Here is a 24,916-nt window from a genome sequence, read left to right on the forward strand (position 1 = left end):
CAGCAAGCAGCAGTTCTGTGGGCGAAAACGGCTTGTTAATGACAGAGGTCAGAGGACTGGTCCAAGCTGAAAGAAAGGTGACAGTAACCCAAATAAACACGCGTTACAACAGTGCTATCCAGAAAAGCATTTCTGAACACACAATATGTCGAACATTGAGGTGGATGAGCTACAGCAGCAGAAGGCCACTCCGGGTACCACTACTGTCTGCTTAGAACAGGAAACTGAGGCTGCAGTGGGCACAGGCTCACCAAAACTGAAAAGAAATCGCCTGGTCTGACAAATCTGGATTTCTGCTGAGGTACACAAATGGTAGGCCCACTGCAAGCCTCAGTTTTCTGTTCTTGGCTGACAGAAGTGGAACCCAGCGTGGTCATCTGCTGTTGTAGCTCATCCGCCGCAAGGTTCGACGTGTTGTGCATTCTGAGATGCTATTCTACTCATTACAGAGTGGTTATCTGAGTTACCGTAGCCTTTCTGTCAGCTCCAACCATTCTGGCCATTCACCGTTGATCTCTCTCATCAACAAGGCATTTTCATCCACAGAACTGCTGCTCAGCTTTTCTTTCTTTTTTTTTCACACCATTCTCTATACATTCTAGAAACTGTTGCATCCCTGGAGATCAGTTACAGAAATACTCAAACCAGCCCATCTGGCACCAACAATCATGCCACTGTCTAAATCACTGATATCACATTTTTTCCCCATTCTGATGGTTGATGTGAACATTAACTGAAGCTCCTGACCCATATCTGCATGATTGTATACATTACACTGCTGCCACACGATTGGCTGATTAGATAATCGCATGAATAAGTGGATGTACAGGTGTACCTAATAAAGTGGCCAGTGAGTGTGTGTGTGTGTGTGTATGTATGTATACACATACATTATTTTATTTATTTATTTATTTATTTTTTGGACTCAAGATGGCGCCGAGTATGGCTGCTGCGTTGCGTGCTCCGATACATCATGGTAGTGTTTTGTTCACAATTCTTATGTTTTTTGTCTTGGATGTTGTCTGCCTTATTGTCTACAACAGACAAACACTTTTGGACATTCGTTCAGCAATTTCACACCGTAAACCGGACTTCAAATTCCTCAATGCCGACCCGCTGTTTACAAACACGCAAGCGGAGCCCTTTGTCTGGGCAGTCCAGACACATCCAGAACAGAGCCGGCGTTCTCATCAGAGTAAGACGCCACGCAAATTGACCCCCGCTACCCAGTATTCTACTGGCAAATATTCAGTCTCTGGACAACAAGCTCTGCGAGCTGAAAGCGTGGATCTCTTTCCAATGAGAGACGAGGGACTGCTGCATTATCTGCCTTACGGAAACTTGGATGTCTGCTGAGATTCCAGATTCAGCCATTGAACCCGCGGGGTTCTCCGTGCACCGAGCAGACAGAGTGAAAGACCTCTCAGGTAAAAGCAGAGGTGGTGGTGTATGTTTTATGATCAACAAATCATGGTGTGATCAGAGGAACGTACATTCTATCAAGTCTTTCTGCTCTCCTGATCTGGAATTTCTCATGCTTCTGTGTCAACCATTCTGGCTACCGAGGGAATTCACAGCGGTCATTATCACTGCTGTGTACATCCCGCCACAAGCCGACACAGACCGGGCACTCAAGGAACTGTATGGGAGTATAAGTGAGCAGGAAACCACGCACCCTGAGGCCGCGTTCATTGTGACCAGGGACTTTAATAAAGCCAGTTTCAAATCAGTCGCACCAAAATACCACCAGCACATTAGTTTCAACACACGAGGGGACCGGGTTTTGGACCATTGATACTCTCCCTTCCGGGATGGCTACAAATCCCTCCGCCGCCCACCATTTGGCAAATCGGACCACTCTTCCATTCTGCTTCTGCCCGCTTACAGGCAGAAACTGAAACAGGAAGCACCCACCCTCAGAACGGTCCAGTGCTGGTCGGACCAGTCAGACTCTATGCTACAGGACTGTTTTGATCACACGGACTGGGAGATGTTCTGGTCCGCCTCTGATGACGACATCGAGCTTTGCGCTGATAGCGTAATGTGTTACATCAAAAAGTGTGTGGAGGACGTGGTTCTGACCAGAACAACACGGATCTATCCGAACCAGAAGCCATGGATAAATAGCGATGTTCGCGCGGCACTTAATGTGCGGACCTCCGCTTTCAATTCCGGGAACGTGGAGGAGCATAAACAAGCCAGTTATGCCAGAACAGCAAAATGGCAGTATAGGAACAAGATTGACAGTTTAACACCACCAACTCTAGAAGCATGTGGCAGGGAATTAACATCATCACGGACTCTAAAGGGAATAAAAACTCTGCCATGAACACCGCTGCCTCTCTCCCGGATGAGCTAAATACATTTTATGCTCGTTTTGATGGAAATAACACCACCCTCGTGGAGAGAGCTCTCGCGGCTGAAGCTACAGAGGTTAGTTCACTCTCCGTCTCTGTAGCGGATGTAACCCGATCCTTCCGACGGGTGAATATCCGCAAAGCCACGGGTCCAGACGGCATTCCGGGCCGCGTCATCAGAGCGTGCGCGAACCAGCTGGCTGGTGTTTTTACGGACATTTTCAACCTTTCCCTCTCTTTGTCTGTAGTCCCCACATGCTTTAAAACATCCACCATTGTGCCTGTTCCAAAGCAATCAAAAATCACTTGCTTAAATGACTGGCGTCCTGTTGCTCTGACCCCCATTATCAGCAAATGCTTTGAGAGACTAATCAGAGATTACATCTGCTCTGTGCTGCCTCTCTCTCTAGACCCATTGCAGTTTGCTTATCGCAACAACCGCTCCACTGATGATGCCATTGCATCTACAATACACACTGCTCTCTCCCACCTGGAAAAAAAAGAACACTTATGTGAGAATGTTGTTTGTAGACTACAGCTCAGCATTCAACACCATAGTGCCCTCCAAGCTTGTTGAGAAACTCACTTAACTCACGGGCTCTGGGCTTAAACAGCTCGCTGTGCAGCTGGAACCTGGACTTCCTGTCAAGCAGACACCAGGTGGTAAGAATAGGCAGCAACATCTCCTCATCACTGACCCTCAACACTGGAGCCCCACAGGGCTGTGTTCTCAGCCCACTCCTGTAATTCCCTGTTCACACATGACTGTGTGGCAACACATAGCTCCAATGCCATCATTAAGTTTGCTGATGACACGACGGTGGTAGGTCTGATCACTGACAATGATGAAACAGCCTACAGAGAGGAGGTGCACACTCTGACACACTGGTGTCAGGAGCACAACCTCTCCCTCAACATCAGTAATATAAAGGAGCTTGTGGTGGACTTCAGAAGAAAAGACAGAAAACACAGTCCCATCACCATCAATGGATCACCAGTGGAGAGAGTCAGCAGCTTCAAGTTCCTGGGTGTCCACATCACTGAGGAACTCACATCTCCGCCTGGTACGGCAATAGCACCGCCCACAACCGCAGAGCACTGCAAAGTGTGGTGCGAACTGCCAGACACATCATTGGAGGTGAGCTTCCCTCCCTCCAGGACATATATACCAGGTGGTGTGTGAAAAAAGCTTGGAGGATCATCAGAGACTCCAGCCACCCGAGCCATGGGCTGTTCTCACTGCTACCATCAGGCAGGCGGTATCGCAGCATCAGGACCCGCACCAGCCGACTTCATGATAGCTTCTTCCCCCAAGCAATCAGACTTTTGAACTTGATCTCCCATGATCAAAATACATCAGCACTGCACTTTATTACTCTTACTCTTATATCTCACACCGGACTGTCATAAATTATATTATTATTATATTATATTCTCTCTTAACAACTTACTATCAACCGACAGCCTGCATGTCAATACAGTACAATACAACCTACTGTACATTCTATATATACTACTATATATACTCTTTTTTTGAACAATGTGTATCTGTATTGTGTGTATTGTATACTGTACAGTGTATGTTATTATTTGTATATTGTGTTGTGTGTAATTGTGTATATTAGACTTTAAATTGTGCTGTGTTAATTTGATGTTATTGTAAATTGGTATATGTCTCATCACTGTCACGACTGCTATGTTGATCGGAACTGCACCCAAGAATTTCACACACCATTGCACTTGTGTATAAGGCTGTGTGACAATAAAAGTGATTTGATTTGTATGTGTGTGTATGTGTATATATACACACATATATATATATATATATATATATGTACACAGTGGTGTGAAAAAATGTTTGCCCCCTTCCTGATTTCTTATTTTTTTTGCATGTTTGTCACACTTAAATGTTTCAGATCATCAAACAAGTTTAAATATTAGTCAAAGATAACACAAGTAAACACAAAATGCAGTTTTTAAATGAAGATTGTTATTATTAAGGGAAAACAAAATCCAAACCTACATGGCCCTGTGTGAAAAAGTGTTTGCCCCACCTGTTAAAACATAACTTAACTGTGGTTTATCACACCTGAGTTCAATTTCTCTAGCCACACCCAGGCCTGATTACTGCCACACCTGTTCTCAATCAAGAAATCACTTAAATAGGACCTGCCTGACAAAGTGAAGTAGACCAAAAGATCTTCAAAAGCTAGACATCATGCCGAGATCCAAAGAAATTGAGGAACAAATGAGAAAGAAAGTAATTGAGATCTATCAGTCTGGAAAAGGTTATAAAGCCATTTCTAAAGCTTTGGGACTCCAGAGAACCACAGTGAGAGCCATTATCCACAAATGGCGAAAACATGGAACAGTGGTGAACCTTCCCAGGAGTGGCCGGCCGACCAAAATTACCCCAAGAGCGCAGCGACGACTCATCCAAGAGGTCACAAAAGACCCCACAACAACATCCAAAGAACTGCAGGCCTCACTTGCCTCAGTTAAAGTCAGTGTTCATGACTCCACCATAAGAAAGAGACTGGGCAAAAATGGCCTGCATGGCAGAGTTCCAAGACGAAAACCACTGCTGAGCAAAAAGAACATTAAGGCTCGTCTCATTTTTCCAGAAAACATCTTGATGATCCCCAAGACTTTTGGGAAAATACTCTGTGGACTGACGAGACAAAAGCTGAACTTTTTGGAAGCTGTGTGTCCCATTACATCTGGCATAAAAGTAACACCGCATTTCAGAAAAAGAACATCATACCAACAGTAAAATATGGTGGTGGAATGTCCGGCCATCTGTTTGTGACCTCAAGCTGAAGCGAACTTGGGTTCTGCAGCAGGACAATGATCCAAAACACACCAGCAAGTCCACCTCTGAATGGCTGAAGAAAAACAAAATGAAGACTTTGGAGTGGCCTAGTCAAAGTCCTGACCTGAATCCTATTGAGATGCTGTGGCATGACCTTAAAAAGGCAGTTCATGCTCGAAAACCCTCCAATGTGGCAAAAATTTACAACAATTCTGCAAAGATGAGTGGGCCAAAATTCCTCCACAGCGCTGTAAAAGACTCATTGCAAGTTATCGCAAACGCTTGATTGCAGTTGTTGCTGCTAAGGGTGGTCCAACCAGTTATTAGGTTTAGGGGGCAATCACTTTTTCGCACAGGGCCATGTAGGTTTGGATTTTGTTTTCCCTTAATAATAACAACCTTCATTTAAAAACTGCATTTTGTGTTTACTTGTGTTATCTTTGACTAATATTTAAACTTGTTTGATGATCTGAAACATTTAAGTGTGACAAACATGCAAAAAAATAAGAAATCAGGAAGGGGGCAAACACTTTTTCACACCACTGTATATATATTTATACACACATACACACACAGCTCTGGAACAAATTAAGAGACCACTGCATTTACTCTGGATTTACTATTTATAAGTAAGTGTTTTAGTAAAATGAACATTTTTGTTTTATTCTATCAACTGCTGACAACATTTCTCCCAAATTCCAAATAAAAATATTGTCATTTAGAGCATTTATTTGTAGAAAATGACAACTGGTCAAAATAAAAAAGATGCAGTGTTTTTAGACCTCGAATAATGCAATGAAAACAAGTTCATATTCATTTTTAAACAACACAATGCTAATGTTTTAACTTAGTAAGAGTTCAGAAATCAATATTTGGTCGAATAACCCTGATTTTCAATCACAGCTTTCATGTGTCTTGGCATGCTCTCTACCAGTCTTTCACATTGCTGTAATGTGGCGCATAAATTCAAGCATCTCGGATTTGTTTGATGGCTTGATACCATCCATCTTCCTCTTGATCACATTCCAAAGGTTTTCAATGGGGTTCAAGTCTGGAGATTGGGCTGGCTATGACAGGGTCTTGATCTGGTGGTTCTCCATCCAGACCTTGATTGACCTGGTTGTGTGGCATGGAGCATTGTCCTGCTGGAAAAGCCAATCCTCAGAGTTGGGAAACATTGTCAGAGCAGAAGGAAGCAAGGTTTCTTCCAGGATAACCTTGTACGTGGCTTGATTCATGCATCCTTCACAAAGACGAATCTGCCCGATTCCAGTCTTGCTGAAGGACCCCCAGATCATCACCGATCCTCCACCTGGAGAGGCCTTAAAGCCACAGTGTCTCGAACCCACTGTGAAATTTGGTGGAGGATCAGACTCTCCCATCGTCAATACTGCCTTTAGCTTTGATTATGGCGTGCATTTGTCATGGCATTGACAACCTTATGCAATGTCACAACATTTATTTCCGTCCAGAGTTGCATTAATTTTTGTCAGAGAGCTTGTATTGATGATGGGAGAGTCAAATCACTCCGTAAAGTCTTCTCCAGCACATCCCAAAGACTTTCAGTGGGGTTAAGATCAGGACTCTGTGGTGGCAAATTCATGTGTGAAATGATTCCTTATGCTCCCTAAACCACTCTTTAACAATTTGAGCCTGATGAATTTTGGCATTGTCATCCTGGAAAATACCTGTGCCGTCAGGGAAGAAAAAATCCATTGATGGGATAACCTGGTCATTCAGTACAGTCAAGTACTCGGCTGACTTCATTTTAGTTTTGCTGAGCCAAAACCTGACCAATTGAAGCAACCCCAGATCATGACACTGCCTTAAATCCAAACTGCAACTTTTGTTTTTTGGCCAGGCAGTGTGTGTGTGTGTGTGTGTGTGTGTGTGTGTGTGTATATATATATATATATATATATATATATATATATATATACACACTATATTGCCAAAAGTATTCACTCATCTGCCTTTAGACGCATATGAAATTAAGTGACATCCCATTCTTAATCCATAGGGTTTAATATGACGTTGGCCCACCCTTTGCAGCTATAACAGCTTCAGCTCTTCTGGGAAGGCTTTCCACAAGGTTTAGGAGTGTGTTTATGGGAATTTTTGACCATTCTTCCGGAAGCGCATTTGTGAGGTCAGACACTGATGTTGGACGAGAAGGCCTGGCTCGCAGTCTTCACTCTAATTCATCCCAAAGGTGCTCTATCGGGTTGAGGTCAGGACTCTGTGCAGGCCAGTCAAGTTCTTCCACACCAAACTCACTCATCCATGTCTTTATGGACCTTGCTTTGTGCACTGGTGTGCAGTCATGTTGGAACAGGAAGGGGCCATCCCCAAACTGTTCCCACAAAGTTGGGAGCATGGAATTGTCCAAAATCTCTTGGTATGCTGAAGCATTCAGAGTTCCTTTCACTGGAACTAAGGGGCCAAGCCCAGCTCCTGAAAAACAACCCCACACCATAATCCCCCTCCACCAAACTTCACAGTTGGCACAATGCAGTCAGACAAGTACCGTTCTCCTGGCAACCGCCAAACCCAGACTTGTCCATCAGATTGCCAGATGGAGAAGCGTGATTCGTCACTCCAGAGAACGCGTCTCCACTGCTCTAGAGTCCAGTGGCGGCGTGCTTTACACCACTGCATCTGACGCTTTGCATTGCACTTGGTGATGTATGGCTTGGATGCAGCTGCTCGGCCATGGAAACCCATTCCATGAAGCTCTCTACGCACTGTTCTTGAGCTAATCTTAAGGCCACATGAACTTTGGAGGTCTATAGCGATTGACTAAAGGAGGCTGTACTGTGCCAACTACCTCAGGGGGAACTAAATGCCGCTAGGTGGAACAAACTGTTATTTGCACTACTGTCTGTTCAAAATAAATGAAAAGAAACATAGCATTTGGGATGTGTTGCTTTTATCTTTTGTACTGAACTCGTATCGAACCGAGGTACATACCGAACCGTGACTTTTGTGTACCGTTACACCTCTAATATATATATATATATATATATATATACATATATACATATATACATATACATATATACATACTCAGCAAAAAAAGAAATGTCCCTTTTTCACTGGACACTGTGTTTTAAAGATCATTTTGTAAAAATACAAATAACTTTACAGATCTTTATTGTAAAGGGTTTAAACAATGTTTTCCATGCTTGTTCAATGAACCATAAACAATTACTGAACATGCACCTGTGGAACGGTCGTTAAGACACTAACAACTTACAGACGGTAGGCAATCAAGGTCACAGTTATTAAAACTTAGGACACTAAAGAGACCTTTCTACTGACTTTGAAAAACACCAAAAGAAAGATGCCCAGGGTCCCTGCTCATCTGCGTGAACGTGCCTTAGGCATGCTGCATGGAGGCATGAGGACTGCAGATGTGGCCAGGGCAATAAATTGCAATGTCCGTACTGTGAGACGGGAGACAGGAAGGACAGCTGATCATCCTCGCGATGATGCAGTGCATCACAACATCATCGGACTGAGCTTGTTGTCATTGCAGGCAATCTCAACGCTGTGCATTACAGGGAAGACATCCTCCTCCCTCATGTGGTACCCTTCCTGCAGGTTCATCCTGACATGACCCTCCAGCATGACGATGCCACCAGTCATACTGCTCGTTCTGTGTGTGATTTCCTGCAAGACAGGAATGTCAATGTTCTGCCATGGCCAGTGAAGAGCCCGGATCTCAATCCCATTGAGCATGTCTGGGACCTGTTGGATCAAAGGGAGACAGCTAGGGCCATTCCGCCCAGAAATGTCCGGGAACTTGCAAGTGCCTTGGTGGAAGAGTGGGGTAACATCTCACAGCAAGAACTGGCAAATCTGGTGCATTCCATGAGGAGGAGATGCACTGCAGTACCTAATGCAGCTGGTGGCCACACCAAATACTGACTGTTACTTTTGATTTTGACCCCCCCTTTGTTCAGGGACACATTATTCCATTTCTGTTAGTCACATGTCTGTGAAACATGTTCAGTTTATGTCTTAGTTGTTGAACCTTTTTATGTTCATACAAATATTTACACATGTTAAGTTTGCTGAAAATAAAAGCAGTTGAAAGTGAGAGGACGTTTCTTTTTTTGCTGAGTTTATATATATTTCAAATGTGAGTGCCTTTGAATGTGTGGAGCTGGTGTTGTGCTGACGCCGGCTGCTCTTACGTGCTCCTTGGCTCACACTTGTATGCTCTGTTTGTAGCAGATGACCGCGAGCAGAGCGCTAATTCACTTCATACAGACTACATATTTATTTAATTAAATAGCACCCATTTGCAGCTTAATAATCACTTTGAGTCACGTAGCAACCGGCTTTTCCGGAGGTGAAAACTTCCATTAAAACACACAAAAATGGAAAGGGCTCCATTAAATAAAAGCTCCATTTAAATGGAAAAAAGTACCACAGAAATATATCACTACTGTATGTTTAAGTAATATTCACTGTAATACTACTACTGCTACCAATTATATTATATTATATAATAATTATAATTGTATAATATTCAAGCAGTATCTCACACCTGTGATGCTCTGTTATGCAGCAATTTATTTGACAAAAATAAATGCAGTGTTGTATTTTGGATTGTGCTGAGAGGTTCTGAATAAAACCTCATTTGATAAAAATAATACAATATTATGCTGAAAATGAATTGTCCTATTTTCATTTGATTAAAGTTTTAATTCATGAATTTATGTAGACACCATTTTGATGATAAAATTTAAATAAACTGTTGATATGGATTTCAGGAAAAAAAAATAAAACAAAAAAATAGGTATCGGTATCGGCGAGTACTGAAAGGGAAGTATCGGTACTCATTTTCCAAAAAAATGGTATGAGGGCATTCGTAGTTAGCAGTAAATCTATGTGCCGGGTCTTTTTAGTGAATCAAAAAAACAAAACAAAAAAAAAAAAACGTATGAATCAGTTGGATTCACTCCAAATAAACCAACAACTGTCACTGTGTTATACTTGAGGCTCATGGTTAGATTCACTTATTGGTTGTTCATATGACAACAAGTTGTTTAAAATACAAATTTAGTTTTGTTGTAATAAGTAAATAATAAGAAAAATAATTCTAAATGGACTATCAGGCAAATACATATTTAATAAATAATAAAACAATACAATTCTTAAAAAAAGCAGTTCACTTTTACATGTGCTTACAGTATTGTTTATTTGTCTTAAGTCTGTAAATTCCATTTGTAAAATGCATTACATAAAAAAATGGCCGGTAAGAAATCTTACTGGCTGGTACATTTTTTCATCTACCAGCCACCTTGGCTGGTGGGCTAAAAAGTCAATTTCAGACCCTGTTTATAAGTCAAAGTAGCTCTAACCCACACCTTCAATCTCGTTTAATTAATTAGATGCCAGGTTTGCCAACTCCTGACTCTAATTAGCTTTTGTTGACATCATTAGCCTAGGGGTTCACATACTTTTTCCAACCTACACTGAATGTTTGAATTATGTATTCAGTATGTACAAGAATAAAACAATAATGTGTGTGTTATTAGTTAAAACAGATTGTGTTTGTTCATTATTGTAATTTAGATGAAGATCAAACCAGATCAATTTATATATAGTAAATGCAGGTCATTTCAAAGGGTTCATATACTTTTTCTTGCCATTTTAGTAGTATACTTTAGCCTTTTAAACATATTTTGTATGTATCTTGTTATGCATGTGCTCTGAAATGAAAGAGTTGGTTGCATGGATGGATAGATAGAGTTATTGTGCAGTTATGGAGGAGACTCATTATTGTTTTCCCCTGCCGCAGGAATTGCTGGAGAACGTGGAGTACTTTCACGAGCGCGCTCAGTTTGCTCTAGCAGATGTGACTCCTGACTCCAGTAAGCTGCAGGCTCTGGTGGATTTGGGCTCGGGTCTGGACGTGGAGCTGCCGGAGCTGCCGAGACTCAAGCAGGAGTTGCAGCAGGCACGCTGGCTGGACGAGGTGAGGCTCACTCTGATGGAGCCGCAGCGCGTGACTCTGGAGCTCATGAAGCGCCTCATCGACTCTGGCGTGGGTCTGGCTCCCCATCACGCTGTGGAGAAGGCCATGGCGGAACTGCAGGAGCTGCTGACAGTGTCAGAGCACTGGGAGGAGCGGGCGCGAGCATGCCTGCAGGCTAGGTAACAGTCCTGCAGTCTTCGTCATAATCTGATCTAAACTCTCTCATTAAAATTTGTACTCTTTGTATTGTTGTGCAAACACACCAAATGCTAAAGAGTTTACACTGCTTCAGAGAATGCTGATAATTGATTGATTTCAAAAAGATCGTAGAGGTACATGAGGGTTTGAGGAGGAGATGATGTGTCACAGAGAGCCAGGTCCAGTTTTGCTCTACGAAATCCAAGGCACTGTGATCCTACTTTTCAGCTGTTCATGAAGTCACCTGTGTGACTTCATGAACAGCTAACAACATCTTTATCATTTAATATAAAAATCTTAAATGTAGGGTTGGGCATTATGGTCAAAAATATTACCACAGTATTTATTTTCATATTGTTCGATATTGATATTTATCACAATATAAATTTCATGCCATTAATGCAGTCCACATTCCTGTTAGACCTCCTATCCTAACATAACTTGTTTCTTTGCAAGTAAACTGCACAGGGTAAGCTACCTTTTAATTGTAAATTCAAGAAGTATACTCAGTTTAGGATTTAATCTTACATAAGGTCTATTACCTCTTTTCGATTAAATATAGCCAATTTCATCATCTTCAGTGGATGTTTGACTCCACTGAAGACTTTCTTGTGATGCTCCACATTCCAGCTCAGTAGGTGGCGGGAATGCATTATAAGATGGATTGTCAACCACCAATAAACATCACAAGAAGAAGAAATACTTTCTTGTTGGTTGAATGTGACAGTGCTATGGAACATAAAAATGTTTTTAGCTAAATAGTATATAAATATACAGCAATGGTGTTGATGTCGGAGCTGCTGTTGTGTTTAGTTGATAGCTGTTTGGTACACAACTATATCATATTAGCCAAAGAGATAGGTGCCAGCTACCTAGCCTTATTACTGGTTTATATGACAGCAGGGCTATAGATGTGTCCCAAATGATGCACTATATGTAGCCGCTAGCCAGCTAATTCTTCCTAACCGGCTAACTTAATGACTGTGATTTGTCTTGGTTGCAACTTGCGCAATAAGATGCCTGAATGACCATTTCAAGCACCACAGATGGTGGTTTGTAAATGTCATCTCTACAGGCCTCGCCACAGTTTACTCACGCTGGAGAGTATCGTAATGGAGGCGAAGAATATCCCAGCATACCTGCCCAATGTGCTTGCCCTCAAAGATGCCTTGCACAAAGCCAAAGAGTGGACGGTCAAAGTGGAAGCCATTCAGGTGATGCTGGGTTTTAGTTTTGGTTAAAAACATGTTGGATAAAGTGAATTTAATGTGTGTTCTCTTTGCCAGTTTATCAAGTGTAAGCCTTTTCTAATCAAATATGAACTAAAATATGAATTGCACATGAAACAGGTGAATAATTGGGTGAATTTCCAACATTTCACTTTACTATAATCAAAATCATGCCCAAATCTATTTAATTTTAGCACATACACTGTTGTAGCAAGTAATATGATTTATGTCTCTGTTCCATCATGAGCAGAACGGCAGTAACTACGCCTACCTGGAGCAGTTGGAGGGTCTGTTGGCGAGGGGTCGCTCCATTCCTGTGAGGTTAGAAGCCCTACCACAGGTGGAGTCGCAGGTGGCGTCTGCAAGAGCCTGGAGAGAGAGAACTGCTCGCACCTTCCTGAAAAAGAACTCCACCTACACCTTACTGCAGGTAACACACAACTCCACCTACACCCCTGTACAGTTGAGTAAATATGTTATTCCATTCATCTGGTGGCGGACTCTTTCAGGTTCTCAGTCCGCGTGTTGACATTGGCGTGTATGGCACCAGTAAGAGCAAGCGCAAACGTGTGAAAGAGCTTCTGGAGAAGGATCGTGGTCTGGAGCTGGAGACTCTGTGCGACCTGGAGGACAGTTTGGAGGAAACCCGTGACCCAGCTACAGTCGTTGCCTCCTTCAAAGCCAGAGAACATCAGGAAGTGGAGGCCATCCATTCGCTCCGCGCTGCCAACCTAGCCAAGATGGCGATGGTGGAGCACATCGAGGAGGTGAAGTTCTGTCTGTGTCGTAAGATAGCCAGTGGCTTCATGCTGCAGTGCGAGCTGTGTAAAGACTGGTTCCATGGCGCTTGCGTTCCCCTGCCCAAAGCCGGCACTCAGAAGAAGACGGGGGCGGGCTGGCAGGGCTCCAGCAAAGACTCCAAGTTTCTTTGCCCTCTGTGCCAGCGTTCCAGGCGACCGAGACTGGAAACCATTCTGTCACTGCTGGTGTCACTGCAGAAGCTTCCGGTGCGTCTGCCGGAGGGCGAGGCGCTACAGTGCCTGACCGAGAGAGCCATGGGCTGGCAGGATCGTGCTCGGCAAGCCCTCGCCACCAATGAGCTCTCCTCAGCCCTTGCTAAGCTGTCAGTGCTCAGCCAACGCATGGTGGAGCTCGCCGCTCGAGAAAAGACAGAGAAGATCATCAATGCAGAGCTGCAGAAGGCAGCAGCCAACCCTGACCTGCAGGCAAGAGTTCAAATACTGATGATATATTAACTCTCTTCCATAAATTTGTGAGCTGCCTACAAAAGCCACATTTAAGCCATGATGGGCACTCTTCCACGTGAAGACTGTTCCAAGACGCCTTCTTTTTGGCCAAATTCTTAAGCTTAATGAAACAAATTATCCACGATGTGGGATGAAGAGAAGTGTTGATTATTTAACTATTTATTCGATATCAAAGGACATCTATATCAATAGCAAAAAAGCTAAACAATTTACTCAATATTTGTGTGTGCTATGTATTTTTATTCTTATTAGAGTGTCACGTCATTAGCTTAGCAACATGCTAACCTCAAACTCTTTTGAAATCAGTAGTGTCTCTGATGCACTTTGCGTGAGGAACACTTCTTTTGTGATACACAGAGGTGCTGCTTATGCAGAGTGTTCCAAATCAGTCAGTATGTTACAAGCACTTTAAAAGTCAGAATAAAACAATCATTCGTCTTTTAATGCGATTATGGTTCGACTTTGTCAAGCATGTAGATACATTAATTAGACCATCTTGGTGTTGTGCGCATGTTAAGTATCATGAACAAACCGTCTCCATTTTTTACTCTAAATGCTCATTAGAATGCGTTACGGACGTGACCGTTATACACGCTTCATATCAAATAATATGGAGAATCACAAACCTCCACCGCTCGTTCTTTTACTACGATGATTCAGATAGATTGCAGAGTATTGCTTTGATATGTGACTTGTTTCAAGCCAACATTTGGGAAAGGATCATTTTGACAAGCTTTGCGGTTTGAATTGTAATATGATAAACATTTATCATCTGATAATGCCGCACACAGCTGCTAGAGAGCGGCACTCGCTCATGCAGTGCTGAATGCAGACTATATTTTAAAATATAGCCTTTTGCATTTTAGCCATCTTAGTTCAATCAGTGGACCCACTTTATATCAGGTGTCTTTAACTACTTTATGTAATTAAGCATTTGATACAATGTACTTATTATGTACATATGTGTTGTTGCATTGCACTTACATTTAAAGTATCTGAATTTAATTACATTTGTAGTTACTGTTAACCTTAACCCTAACCCTTAAACCTAACCCAACCCTTACCCTAACGCCTAAACCTACCCGTACCTCAACTTCAGAAGCAGAAAATGTGAATCTTATGAGAATATTGCTGCACAACATCTTGTTACACAATAAGTACATTGTATTGTATGTATTTTAATGTTAGAACACAGTAAAGACATCTAATATATAGTGGGACCCAATCAATTGTGCAGCCCTAATGGAGACCATACCGATGTCCAAGCGGCCAAAGTCTGCAGTTTCAAAGCATTTTGGATGGTTTTCCTTTTTCCATGTCCATTTCCCGATCTAAATTGAAAAAAAAAAAAAAAAAAACATATCTAGACTAGAAATTGTCTGATGTCTGGACTCTATCTGCAGGGGTTTATGATTATACATACAAACGTTTGATATACTGGTAATAAATCTATGACGTTAAATTTCACGTTTAGACAGCAGATAACGCTGAGATTGCGACGTAACGTGCAATGTAAAATATTCGATCGTGCATTGTGTCGCTCATGAGGTTCCATTTCAGTTAGGATGCTGCCTTGGGGTCCGTTCACACGAACACGTCCATCTGCACAGTTTTTCTATGTAAACGTACGTTAGATGAACGTCATTGGTAATCGCACCGCATCTTAGTGTTTTTTTAGAATCTCACACAGGAGCACCAGATTTTTTAGATGCCATGTCAAGTTAAAACAAACAAACAAACGCATCTCAACACACCTGCTTTGTCTTCTACTCATTGTGCTGCATCTTTTTTTTTTTTTTTTAGCACAAAATTTGTTTTTGGTCTGAACGGCCCCTTAAGGCTAATTCACACTGCACCAACCAGCAATCAGCAACATTTCAAACATTGTAAAATTTGCTGTTGGTAAATATAAAATTGTCATTGTCACTGCAACAACAGACAGGAAAACTGTGTTTGATGGGGAAGTGTGAATTGACCTATGTAGACAGCAAGGCAGCTCACTAGTTTTTGGAGCAAAGCCATTGATTGTACAACAGTCTTCTGGTGGTTACTGTATGTTGTTGAACTGTGGATTATGAATGATGAGGGTGCTGCATCACTTTTGATTGTTGTGTGATTGTCAGGGTCACATCCAGACGTTTCAGCAGGCAGGTTTCAGCAGGGCCACATCACGACCCTCGATGGACTACGACGATGAAGAGACGGACTCAGACGAGGACATCAGAGAGACTTATGGATATGACGTCAAGGTTATTTAGAGCAGTTATACGACTTCAAAAACAGTTCCTGAAATTCATATATATGATTTAGTTTCTCTGTCTAATCTCACTCTTGTCTCATGTGTTTGTGTGTATCAGGATTCAGGAGAAGTGAAGCCATATTTGTTCTGTGATGAGGAGATTCCAGTCAAATCGGAGGAGGTGGTCAGTCACATGTGGCCAACAACACCGTCATTCTGTGCTGAGCATGCATACTCGTCTGCATCCAAGTCCTGCGCTCAGAGTAAGACACCCAGTACTAGGGTTGGGTAACATTTCTTTTAAAAGTAACTCGTTAGAATATTGCGTTACTCCTTATAAAAGTAACAAAGTTATTTTATTATTAAAGTTATTTTTTATGGAATGTAAAGCGTTACTTTTTCGTTACTTTTTTCTCACAGCCACTCTCTCTTCAGCTATGCTATGCATTCCATACAAATATGTCATGCATTGCATATTGAGACATTACAGGTCATGCTAGATACTGTACAACAATCATGTCAAAACAACATAGTAAACAAACAGATATTTAGAAAGTAGGTCTTCACGTCATATTTATAATAAAGAATCAATAACAGGAATATGCATGATTTGTTTTTCCATCAACATGACAGCCAATATGAATAATGAAGAATAACCACTGTCTTACCTAAATCAGCAAAGTCCAACACTTGAACCTGCATAAGATATGTCATCATGTGCTGTGCCCATCGACAATGCCAGAGTCAACTTGAGATGATTTTCAAAAGTCACAGTGGGGAATGCCAGTCTAACATGCTCAAGGAATGTGTCTGATAATAAAAGAATATTTTTCACTTAAGTCATCTCAGTGTAAGCTTGCTTTGAGCTGATCCACGGTGCGTACGGACGCCACAACTTCAAAGGCACATGTTGATACAACTTGAATGGAATCGTTTTAATGCTACCAAAATGTCATAAAAACAGTTTATTTCATGAATCAAACTACTTGTTTATTATAAAACACAAGTGTAGAATATGTTTAGAAACTTAAGACATTTTCTCTGCATACACAATCGATGTAGAACCTTGCTTGGAGTCGCTGATCCAGAGTCTTTTCTCATCCCATTCTCCCAGTTACAGGGGAGCTGTAACACGGAGCAGTTCGGCTGCATAAGTCAGTGAATTGAGCGAGTATTTCACCCTGTGTATCATGTCGTGGCCAGTGGAAGACTAGTCTTATAATCCCTCTGCCTAAATATGTTTACTGATTTTTTTTATTTATTTTTTTTTTATGCAGTGTGTATTAACACATGAATCAATCACGTTTCATTCAACTGAATGTTGCTGACCTCATATTACGTTAAAACACGAAATGCTTATTATTATATGACAGGTGATGTCTGTATCTAAAAGGTGATTGGCTCTTTTACCTGCAAGGCGGGACTTTCTTTCTACATCCATTGACTGTTGGGTTATAGAGCTTCGTGGTTGGGCATTTTGATTTCTCCCATTCATTTAAATAGAAGTGACTCGTCTCTCTCTGCTAAATAGTCTCTGGCCTCACACTCTATAGAACTACAATGCCATCATGCACTATGTCTCCTCCTTAAAGTTTCACACTTTTACTCCTGATTTCTTGCAAAACAGGGACAGTAGAGGTGTACAAAAGCAACATGTTACTTTATTTAAAAAGTAACTCAGATACTATGGTCTAAACTTTTTGAAAAAAAAAAAAAAAAAAAGTTTGATACTCAAAAAAGTAATCTGATTACGTAGCACACGTTACTTTTATCGCGTTACCTCCAACACTGCCCAGTACATACGTCTACAGCTCACAGTGTAGTTTAGTGTGAAAGCATAACAGCTGTGACTCTGCCTCATTGTCTTTTCCTCTTCAGATCCGGCCGCTTCACGCAAGCAGCCGAGGAAAACACAGCTGGTTCCGCGCAGTCTTGAGCCGCCGGTGCTGGAGCTGTCTGCCACGGCTAAAGCTCAGCTGGAGGAGCTGATGATGGAGGGAGATCTTCTGGAGGTTTCTCTGGATGAGACGCAGCACATCTGGAGGATCCTGCAGGCCACACACCCTCCCTCTGAAGACAAATTCCTGCAGCTCATGGAGGTCAGCGGCGCTCTTCCCTTTTAATAGCCCACGTTCACACTGCAAATAAATCCAATTGTTACTCCATTTCTTAGTGATGCATTTTGTTCTGTTCACCCAGAGCTCATTTATAAACAGGACTGACAAGCACATTCTGCAACCCATTTAACTCCTGAAAAGTTTCGTTTTAATCCTGTATGACGTTCTTTCATCTGCTGAGTAATTCTTGTTCACTGATTTTCATACAATAGTGTCATGAAAGTTGTCCATGTGACCTTGCGTCATATGCCAAGTCTTCTGAAGGCAAACATTTGGCCACAGATGTTTCTCAACAGTTCATTGATATCTTGAAAATCAGTCCTTTCACACCCTGGTTCTTCTGTTCTCCTGCAGACTGAAGATGCTCAGCTGGACAAACCCATCAAGCTGAAGGTTAAAGATGTTGAGAAGAAGAGGAAGAGGAAGCTGGAGAGAGCCGAGCTGCTACTGGCCGCGAGCAGCTTGGAGGGCCGACCCAAGACTAAAGACATGAAACGTGTTCTGGAGCTCAAACCCAAGAAGAAGAGACTGAAGCTGAACCCGGACAAATCCCGTGAACTCAAGCAGCTTGCCAAACGCCTCGCTAAAGAGGAGAAGGAGCGCAAGAGGAAGGAGAAAGCCGCTGCCAAGGCAGAGTTTTACAAGGAGGGGCTGGAGAAGAAGACTAGGAAGATTCTGGACATTCCCTCAAAGTACGACTGGTCAGGAGCGGAGGACTCCAATGACGAGAATGCCGTTTGTGCGGCCAAGAACTGCCAGCGACCGTGCAAGGATAAGGTTAGTGATGATACATGATTCTGATGTTGTTTGCTTCAGTCTGGACATATTTTGTCTAATTTTAAGGTAAAAATATCTAAACATTCTTAAAATAAGAAAAAATTACTTGAAGCAGAATGGCATTAGATTTTTTGAGAAATCTAACATAATTTAGTGTGGTTTTTGCTTAAAACAAGAAAAAAACTGTCAATTGAGTAAGAACATTTTTTCCTACCCCATTGGCAAAAACTTTTTTTTTTTGTTAAAAGCATAAACATTAATACATTTTGTTACAAAACAAGACAAACTATTTTGTCATTTTGCTTCTCAATTAAATGAATCTGGTTTTAAGAATGTATAGATCTTATTATTTTTGAAAACAGTAAGCCTGTATTTGATGATCAGGGATGCAAACTGCCCGTTCAATTAAACTTTTCACTTAAACTGTTATGTCCATTATATAATTTGTAATAAAAAAATAAATACAATTTAATTAGAAAAATGGATAAATGCATTTTCACAAGTGAACATAGACTTTTGAGACACATTATGTTATACATACACTACATATTAGTTAACTACGTATATTATCTGTGTAGTACATGTCATATATTAATTAAGCAGATTAAGTGATGAAACTATTTGATAGGCAATGTTTAAAACTAGTTGGCAGTCATTTATTGTCTATGTATTCCATTTTGGGAGAATGAAGTGATTGAAGAAGTGGTCAGAGAAGTGTTACTCGCTTTTTGAACTGGCATATGCTGCTGTTGATAGCAGTTTATTCTCTGTGAAGTCCATCCTAAAGACCGAGATGATGCAGGCAGTGGTTGGTGTGGTGTGCCTTGCAGTCTAGCTGGTAGTTGGCAGCGGTTCATTGTCCATAAAGTCCATCCTAAGTCTGAGGTGTAGGTAGTGGCCAGTGAAGTATCCCTTGTTGTACGGTTGGAGTTGGCAGCAGTTCGTTCTCTGTAAAGTCCTTCGTAATAGATTGAAGTGATGTAGACAGTGAGTAGCAGTTAGTAGTCATCATTCAGAGACACATAGCAGTGGGAGTCGAACATCGGACTGGACTGGAGCTGGATTTGGCAGGCTCTGTTAACCTCGCTAATATTAGCGTAGATGCCATTCACTTTAAGCAGAGTTATAGAATATGAGAAGTGTTTCCAGTTCTGGCAGACCAAACTAATGCAGCATAACTGGAGGTTGAGGGATAAATTAGATGTTTGCCTGGCTAAATAGATGAGTCTTTAGTCTAGAGTCCCAAACCATCTTCAGAAGACTATTCCATAGTTTAGAAGCCAAATAGGAAAAGGATTTACCTTCTTTTGTGGATTTGGATATTCTAGGTATTCAAGGTCGCTTTAGTACTGAGAAGCTGGACCATTCAATGCTTTGTAAGTAATAAGCAGAATTTTAATATTAATACGAAACTTAAAATGTAGCCAATGTGACGATGATAAAATTGGGCTGATATGATCATATTTCTTGGTTCTTGTCAGCACTCTGGCTGCTGCATTTTGAACCAGTTAGTTTATTTATTGAACCTGCAGGACATCCTCCTAGTAATGCATTACAATAATCTAGTCTTGAGGTCATGAACCATGATTTTTTTTTTTTTGGCATCAGAAATGGAGAGCATGTGTCGTAACTTAGTAATATTTCTGAGGTGGAAGAATGCTGTTCTACAAACATTGTTAATGTGATTTTTAAAGAACAGATTGCTATCAAACTGGTACCTAAAGAAGACATTCCTGGAATGATCTAAAATGTTAACATACTGCTAAATGTTAACTGTGGACTTCGCCCACAGAACGCCCAAAAACATCATCAAATAGTGAGACAGAAAACAATAAAAGTGCATGTGCAAGTTATTCATTTATTCATTCATTCATGAGGAATGTTCTTGTGCGGTTGGCAAGGTTTCCTTAAAAAGTGAGTGCATTGACCGGTTTCTGTCCATATAATTAAGCCTATTCAACAACTCATCATCAGTTATACATTATATTTATTAATAATAAATCCATTCATTGACTGCATTTACTGAACATCCACACCATTCTTCAACCAATGTCCAAATTCTTTCTACACCTTAAGTCCAAAAAGAGGTTTACATGCTCTTTTACATATAATGAAATTTGCATTGTGTACATGGCTGAAGGATGAATTGATAAAAAAAAAAAATGTTTTAAATATGAGATGGTTTTCAGTGCTTTCAACCATCTATTGATTTAGCAATTGTTTTAAGAGCTTTTAAATATAATCTCTCTTCCTCCCTCCAAAAATGTGCTTGACATATTACATTGTATATTACACCTGCTTGTTATCTTGTAGGTCTCAAAATTAATTTATTATGGATTTCCAAAATAAAGCATTTACATTAGGTATACATAATCTCAATATGACCACGTTCTAAATCAAATCAGAATTTTCTTGTTCACGTAAAACTTTATCACTCATTTATTAATAAATTCTATTAGTCACTGTTTTTCCAAATGTAGTTTTCAAATTTTCTAAATCAGTAAAAGTAAAACAAAAAATCTAGAGGACCTAATAGGAAAAGTAGAGGACCTAATACTGAGCCCTGTGTCATTCCATACTTGATTTGACAATACCTCGTTTACACAAAGTTGTAGCGGTTGAATAAATAGGACCTAAACTATGCTAATGCCTGTCCACAAATGCCAACATAGTTATCAAGCCTATCCAAGAGAATGTCATGATCTGTCGAAGGCAGCACTAAGATCTAAAAGCACTAGAAAAAAGATGCATACGTGATCAGATGATACAGTAGGAGCAAGTAATTTGTAACTCTGATAAGTGCAGTCTCTGTAATGAGGCCTAAATCCTGACTGAAATAATTCACAGTTACCATTTCTCTATAAAAAATGAACATTGTTGGGAGAACACTACCTTTTCTAGGGAGATTTGAGATCAGTTTGTAATTAGCCAACTCTCCAAGATCATGCTGTGGTTTCTTTATAAGCAGTTTGATAACTGCCAGCTTGAAAGTTCTGGGGATTTGCCCTAAAGATCACATGGAGTTAAAAATATTGAGAAGAGGTTCTGAGATTACAGGACACAACTCTTTCAGGAGCTTAGTAGGTATAAGGTCTAGCATACATGATGTTGCTTTTGACGCTTTAATAAATTTTCTTAGCTCTTCCTGTCCTATAACAGCAAAGGACTGAAGCTGCTCGTAGGGAATACTAAAAGACACTGTCTTCTGAAGTGCTGTGGCACAAGGTTGCATAATTCCAGTTTTCTTTCTGATGGTCTCAGTTTTATCAGTAAAGAATTTCATAAAGTCATTACTACTATGCTGTGAGGGAATATCTGGTTCAGTCGATGCTTACTTGTTCCTTGTCAATTAAGCCACTGTACTGAATAGATACCTAGGATTGTTGTGGTTATTTTCAATGACCATATACAACTCTATGTGCCCTCCAGAAACCTGTGATTGGCAGATGAGTGGCGCCTTGTACCTTCTCATAGAGGCACAAAATCACTTTCCCAGATATTCAATTCCACCTTTCCTTACTGGTGGAACGACCTTCCCAACTCCATCTGAGCAGCTAAAGACATATCTTCTGTGAGCACTTGACTCAATCCTACTAATGCACTTATCATCTGTTATCATCTGCTTCTTTTAAAAAACAATTATTAATTAATTTTCTAACCCACTGCTGCTTCTGCATTATGCCCATGTAAGTTGAGAACACGTGAGGCGTAGTCTACTGATTTTCACTGTCCTGACTTTATTTAGGTCAGTCAAGTTTAGGGATGTGCAAAACTACCAATTTTCATAATTAACTAGTTGTTATTATGGATAATAATGTATAATAAAGACTCTGTTGTGATCACGTGACCCTGATCAGACTGTTTCAGAGGGATATACGGACACTAAGCACAGCACTTCAACATGGAATCTAACAGATATTCAACAAATAAACAGGCTAAATAACTCTTAACTCTTATTGCACAATTGTCAAAGAAAAGCAATAAGAAAAGCTCCAATGCATAGTGGCACAAAACCGCTTATGCGCATCCTGAACGCAGAATGACGCGCTTCAGTGTAACTGGATTGCTGGGAGAGCATCACTGTGTATTCAATAGCGCAGGACTGTAATATTGCAAATACACATCTAGTCCATGACATCCAGTAGTTTTAAACCTTTTGTACTGCACTGAAATAAGTGCCATGAAATATCACACCTGTCTCTGTAACCGCCCTAGGCTCGGTAAACAGCGGGGGAAAAGATGTCCGCAGTCAGATCCTTTGTTTAGCCAATCAGAAGACTTTCAATCATTGTGGACCTTCACAGGGCAGCCCATATATCCTCGAATAAGTGCCGGTGCAGTGTCCTGTTCCCGCAAAACGCTCAGGGTTGGACAGCGAAACGCTGAGATTGTGTTGGTGTTCTAAATGCATGTATGAAGTGGTTGTGTTGTGTTTCAGGTGGACTGGGTGCAGTGTGACGGTGGCTGTGACGAGTGGTTTCATCAGGTGTGTGTGGGTGTGTCCTGTGAAATGGCCGAGAATGAAGACTACATATGCTCTACGTGCTCACGGAAAGCCGCTGGAGAGACTGCAGTGATGTCATCACCCATGTGCAGTCAGTCTGTCACGTCGCTACCCCAAACCGACCTGCAGGAGATTAGTTAACCTGCAAACACACAGACATTGAAACACTACACATGAGCTAGTGCATCAACACGGACAAGGGACACAGTGTGAATGACATAATTTCTGTCTGATAGATTTAGCTCATTATTATTGTAGCGTGGGGATGCATGACTCTTTTATCTACCGCAGTGGTAGTTTTCAAACCGTTCCTGGAGCCTCCACAGTGCTACACATTTTGGAAGTCTCCCTTATTTTACACACCCAGTTTGGGTCATGGAGTACTTTAGTTACTAATTTAAGCTGACAAGTTCATTCAGGTGTGTTCAATGAGGGAGACATCCAAAATGTGCAGTGCTGGAGAGGCTCAAGGAACGGTTTGAAAACTACCACTGAGTAAACACGCACAGGAGAATCTGTTCACAAACTAACCAGCCCAAGTCCACTGGTGGTCAACATGAGATTGTGCAGCAAATGAACTTTCTGTTGGACCACTTCCTGTGCCCACAGCCATAGCTGATATGGTTCCATTTGCAGGGCGGGGTTTAATGGTTGTATTTAGTGAATCTGTTTATTATTTAAATGGATTTTAAGCTATTCATGATGACGAGTAAAATGTTTCTCACCTTTACTCAAATAAATAATGATCGTGATGATGATAAAGTCTTTTCGATGTGTGACATTTTTTATGAATTTTAGTTGGCATAGTGAGTGTGTGCAGTATGGGGAATATTTTGCTTACATATAGTCTTGTAATGACAATGTTCAGATGATTGTTACGAAATACATAAGTAAGATCTTGGGAGATGTCAGGAGAGCACACAAATCAAAGTGTGTCAAGAAATGTCACCTGTTTATTCTAAGCACCTGCACAGTTATTTGTGTCCTGTTTGAAACATCCTTTAAATTTTATAATGTGGGTGAATTTCACCCAAAATATTAGCAAAAAAATATGTATATAGAGAAAATGAAGCCGTTTAAGCCTTTAACCCAAAATTCCCATTTTTCAGTACAACAAATACTTCTATGAGGTATAAATACTTGCAACCTTAAACATGATCTGTTTTTTTGTGTTTGTGTCAACTCACACAATAAACTCTGTTCACACATGCTCCAATTTAATGTTGTATGCAAAAATTTTCTTATTCAAGCACAAGTCCTCAAAATTATTCAACCTTAAAGTACCCAATTGTAATATTTAAGTAAAAGTCAAGATACCTTTACTGAAATTGACTTAAGTCAAATAAGTAAAGTAAGTAAAAGTATTAAAGTTTTAAACTATTGTTAGGTGAATTGTTTCAGGTTAAATGTGTTTTTTTTGTTTTTT

At 40.9% G+C, this 24,916-nt stretch overlaps 1 protein-coding gene across 4 annotated transcripts in view; it reads left to right on the forward strand.

Annotated features, from left to right (window-relative positions):
• The window catches only part of LOC127435307 (lysine-specific demethylase 5A-like), an 80,740-nt gene extending 56,092 nt beyond the window's left edge, over positions 1-24,648 (forward strand). For all 4 annotated transcript variants that reach the window (XM_051688676.1, XM_051688678.1, XM_051688679.1 and 1 more), the window contains 9 exons: positions 10,982-11,337; positions 12,432-12,570; positions 12,836-13,015; positions 13,095-13,811; positions 15,977-16,102; positions 16,211-16,355; positions 17,971-18,191; positions 18,564-18,986; positions 23,425-24,648. In XM_051688676.1, coding sequence (XP_051544636.1) covers positions 10,982-11,337; positions 12,432-12,570; positions 12,836-13,015; positions 13,095-13,811; positions 15,977-16,102; positions 16,211-16,355; positions 17,971-18,191; positions 18,564-18,986; positions 23,425-23,631 — 2,514 coding nt within the window. In that variant the 3' untranslated portion in view covers positions 23,632-24,648. The remainder of the gene's footprint in view (positions 1-10,981; positions 11,338-12,431; positions 12,571-12,835; positions 13,016-13,094; positions 13,812-15,976; positions 16,103-16,210; positions 16,356-17,970; positions 18,192-18,563; positions 18,987-23,424) is intronic.
• The last annotated feature ends 268 nt before the right edge of the window (positions 24,649-24,916 follow it).

Source organism: Myxocyprinus asiaticus, chromosome 45, assembly GCF_019703515.2.
Source record: "Myxocyprinus asiaticus isolate MX2 ecotype Aquarium Trade chromosome 45, UBuf_Myxa_2, whole genome shotgun sequence".
NCBI lineage: Eukaryota > Metazoa > Chordata > Actinopteri > Cypriniformes > Catostomidae > Myxocyprinus > Myxocyprinus asiaticus.